The sequence below is a fragment of the Nannospalax galili genome, unplaced genomic scaffold (assembly GCF_000622305.1).
Source record: "Nannospalax galili isolate Female #2095 unplaced genomic scaffold, S.galili_v1.0 scaffold459, whole genome shotgun sequence".
Taxonomy (NCBI): domain Eukaryota; kingdom Metazoa; phylum Chordata; class Mammalia; order Rodentia; family Spalacidae; genus Nannospalax; species Nannospalax galili.
Genome location: NW_008344211.1, coordinates 98253 through 101818, shown reverse-complemented (window position 1 = coordinate 101818; position 3566 = coordinate 98253). Strand labels below are relative to the sequence as shown.

Genomic DNA, 3566 nt, shown 5'->3' with positions numbered 1-3566 from the left:
TTGGTCTTTTTTGAGACAGGGTCTCCCTGTAGTCTCAGCTGTCCTGGAACTGTGTGGACCAGGCTAGCCTAACTCACAGAGATCTGCCTGCCTCTGCCTCCCAAGTGCTGGGATTAAAGGTGTGCACCACCACGCCCGGCTTCCAGCACTAAACTTTTAACCTGAAAATAATAACTTTTTTTTTTTTTTTTGGTCTTTTTTGAGACAGGGTCTCCCTGTAGTCTCAGCTGTCCTGGAACTGTGTGGACCAGGCTAGCCTAACTCACAGAGATCTGCCTGCCTCTGCCTCCCAAGTGCTGGGATTAAAGGTGTGCACCACCACGCCCGGCTTCCAGCACTAAACTTTTAACCTGAAAATAAATTTTTAGATTAAAAAGGGGGGAGGGGGTTAGAGAGGTGGCTCAGTGACTAAGACCCCTTACAACTACTGCAGAGGACCCAGGTTCAGTACTCAGCACCCACATTGTGGCTAACACCATCCTTAATGCCAGTTCCAGGAGATCCAATGCCCTATTCTGACCCATGGTCACCAGGCACTCATGGATGCGCTTATACACATGCAAGGCAAAATACTCACAAAAATAACACCAAAAAAAATCTTTCAAAAGTAAAAAAGGCTGGGCTTGGTTGTGCACGCCTTTAATCCCAGCACTGGGAGGTAGAGGCAGGCAGATCCCTGTGAGTTCAAGGCCAGCCTGGTCTACATAGTGAGTTCCAGGACAGCTGGGGCTACAGGGAGACTCTGTCTCAAAAAGACCAAAAAAAAAAAAAAAAAAATGAATGGGCATATGTGTGTCTGTGTGTGGGTGTGTGCACGAGTGCAGGTGACTGCAGAAGCTACAAGAGGGCATTGGCTCTCCCGCAGCTGGAGTTACAGGTGGTTGTGGTTACCTGGAAACTGAACCTGGGTCCTCTGCAAGAGCTCTTAAACCACCCATCATTGCAGCCCTCATTGAAGTTTTTCCAAAAGTATTTTTTAAATTTTAGAATAGTTTCAGATTTACTTGAAAGCTCTCTTACATAGTTCCTGTAGTCGAACATCCTGGTTCCCCTATAGTTAACATCTTCATCAGTACAGGACATCTTCACAGCCTAGTTCTGGACATACATTAACTGAGGTCCACTGCAGAGTCATACCTCAGCTTCTTCCCAGTGGCCCAGGTCCCACAGGACATGCAGTTGTCACACCTTGCACTCCTCTTGCCTATGATGGTGTCTCAGCCCTCCCTGTTTTAGATGACCATGGCTGTTCTAAAGACAGCATGAAGCTGTAAAGGATACCCTGCATGAGATTGTCTGGTATCTTCTTAGTGTGGGCAGTGAGTTTGTGGAGGACAGCTTTAGAGGTGAGAACACTATGTTCCTGGGTCATGGTGACTCCCACCCAGAAGGCAGTCAAGGTGATGGCTCTTGGTGTCACATGAGGACAGATGAGGACCAGTAGGTAGTTGTTTCTTAGCAGCTTCTCATTTCCTTAAAATAAGGCAGCTGAGCCAGGTTTGGTGGCACAGATCTGTCATCCCAGCACACAGGACTTTTAGGATAAAAATATTTTCCATGCCAGGCATGGGGGCACATGCTTGTAATCCTGGCACTCAGTAGGTTGAGGTAGGAGGCTAGTACGCTTGAGCAGCCTGAGTAAGACACAGTCTGGAAAATAAAAAAATAAAAAAAGGCAGGCGTGGTAGTGCACACCTTTAATCCCAGGAGTTTTTCTGAGTTGGAGGCCAGTGTGGTCCACAAGCGTGGTCTACAAGCCAGCCACGGCAGAGTGGTGAGACTCTTGCTGGTTTTTTTTGTTTTTTTTTTTTAAATTTTATTTATTATTTTTATATTATGTGTATGCTTGTATTTCCTGCGTGTAGGTAAGTGCACCCATGTCATGCAGTGCCCGCAGAGATCAGAAGAAGCTGTTGGATTCCTGCGGGACTGGAGTTACTGACAGTTGTTAGCTGCCATGTGGGTGCTGAGATTTGAACCCAGGTCTTCTGCAAGAGCAACCAGTGTTCTTAACCGCTGAGCAATCTCTCCAGCCCGAGACCCTTGTCTTTAAAAAAAAATTTTTTTTGGTCTTTTTGAGATAGGGTGTCCCTGTAGCCCCTGCTGGCCTGGAACTTGCTATGTAGACCAGGGTGGCCTCAGTCTCACAGAGATCCCCCTGCCTTTGCCTGCAGAGTTCTTGGATTAAAGGTGGGTGCCACCATGCCTGGCTCAGAAAAAAAAAAATTTTTTTTTTAATTAATGTTCAGGGCCATATGAAGTGTCAGAAATCCTTTTCCCAGTTGTCAGTCACTAGCCCTCTTCCCAGATTCCAAGGGTGAGGGTCTTTATTTAGCAACCCTCACCGCCTGTCTCCTCTAGACATCTATACCTTGTTTGGTGAAGGAAATTGCAGTTGCCAGAAATAAGCAGAGGTTTTCAAAGGGAGTAGAATTCATGAGGCTGGCAGCTGGCAGATCACTTCCAGGGTTAGGACACGGAGCAATTCTTTGCCTGAGCTGCCTTCATGTTTCTCCTCTGGGAAAGTGCCTTCCTGAGGCGTACTGCTAACAGACTAGCCCTCCTGCTTCACTGGAACACAGAGACATTCTGTGAGATGGGTTTCCAACTCCAATACTCTGCTCTCCAAGGCTCTTGTCTTTGTCAGGAGGACTCACACACTGCCGTGTTTGTTTTTTCTAGCTGGCAAATGCCCTTCTGGAAAAGGAAGTGATAAACTATGAGGACATTGAGGCCCTCATTGGCCCACCGCCCCATGGACCAAAGAAAATGATTGCACCACAGAAGTGGATTGATGCTGAGAGGGAGAAGCAAGCCTCAGTGGAGGAGGAGGCTCCTGCTCCCTAGCCCCCACCTCCAGAGGAACCAGCCCTCTTGGCCCAGATAGCTGGAATTCCTCAACTGCACCTGCAGTCATGCCCGAACTTGTCAGCCAGCTGCCACTTTCCTCCCCAGCTCCATCCTCCAAGAGTTTTTCACCTGAGATTTGAACCTTACCCTCTAGCAACCTCAGTGGTTTCTGCTGAAGGACTTGTGATATCTATTTATTGATTCATAATTAGTAAATTGCAGAGACAACTGAATGTTGCATGTGTATCGCCTTTCCTGTGGGAACAGTTGTCAACACTTGTCAGGAGTGTGTATGTGAGTTGAAGCCACAGGGTTTCAGATGCTGTCTCCATGTGTGGCTATGTAGATCTGAAGGCAGTCCAGCAGTTGGACTGAACAGTTTCCTGTCTATATCCTGTGACTCCTTCAGAATGCTAATAGGATCTAGGATGAAAGGACCCTGTGAACTAACCTCCCCATCCTCATAGTGTTCACTCATCAAGGAGGTCACAGAGTTGGGAACAAGCACTGGGCCCTGGAAAGTTCAGATACTGCCACCTACCGACTGCTGTGTACATGGCAAATGGAGAGCCTCTCTTGGCTGATCCTTGTGCATAGAGTGCCTTGGCTTCTACCAACAAAAATTGTGTGTTCTCACTGACCATTCTGTGGTGGAGAATCTACATTTGACCTGCCTTGTCTTTATACCTTGAACCCTGCAGTGGCAAGAGAAAACC

General features: G+C 47.4%; 1 protein-coding gene across 2 annotated transcripts in view; it reads left to right on the top strand.

Annotated features, from left to right (window-relative positions):
• Spg7 (SPG7 matrix AAA peptidase subunit, paraplegin) overlaps positions 1–3083 on the top strand; it is a 52685-nt gene extending 49602 nt beyond the window's left edge. Inside the window, exon 17 of one of the 2 annotated variants that reach the window (XM_008840522.2) lies at positions 2683–3083. In XM_008840522.2, coding sequence (XP_008838744.1) covers positions 2683–2847 — 165 coding nt within the window. In that variant the 3' untranslated portion in view covers positions 2848–3083. The remainder of the gene's footprint in view (positions 1–2682) is intronic. The other variant, XM_008840524.3, reaches the window with a different exon arrangement.
• The last annotated feature ends 483 nt before the right edge of the window (positions 3084–3566 follow it).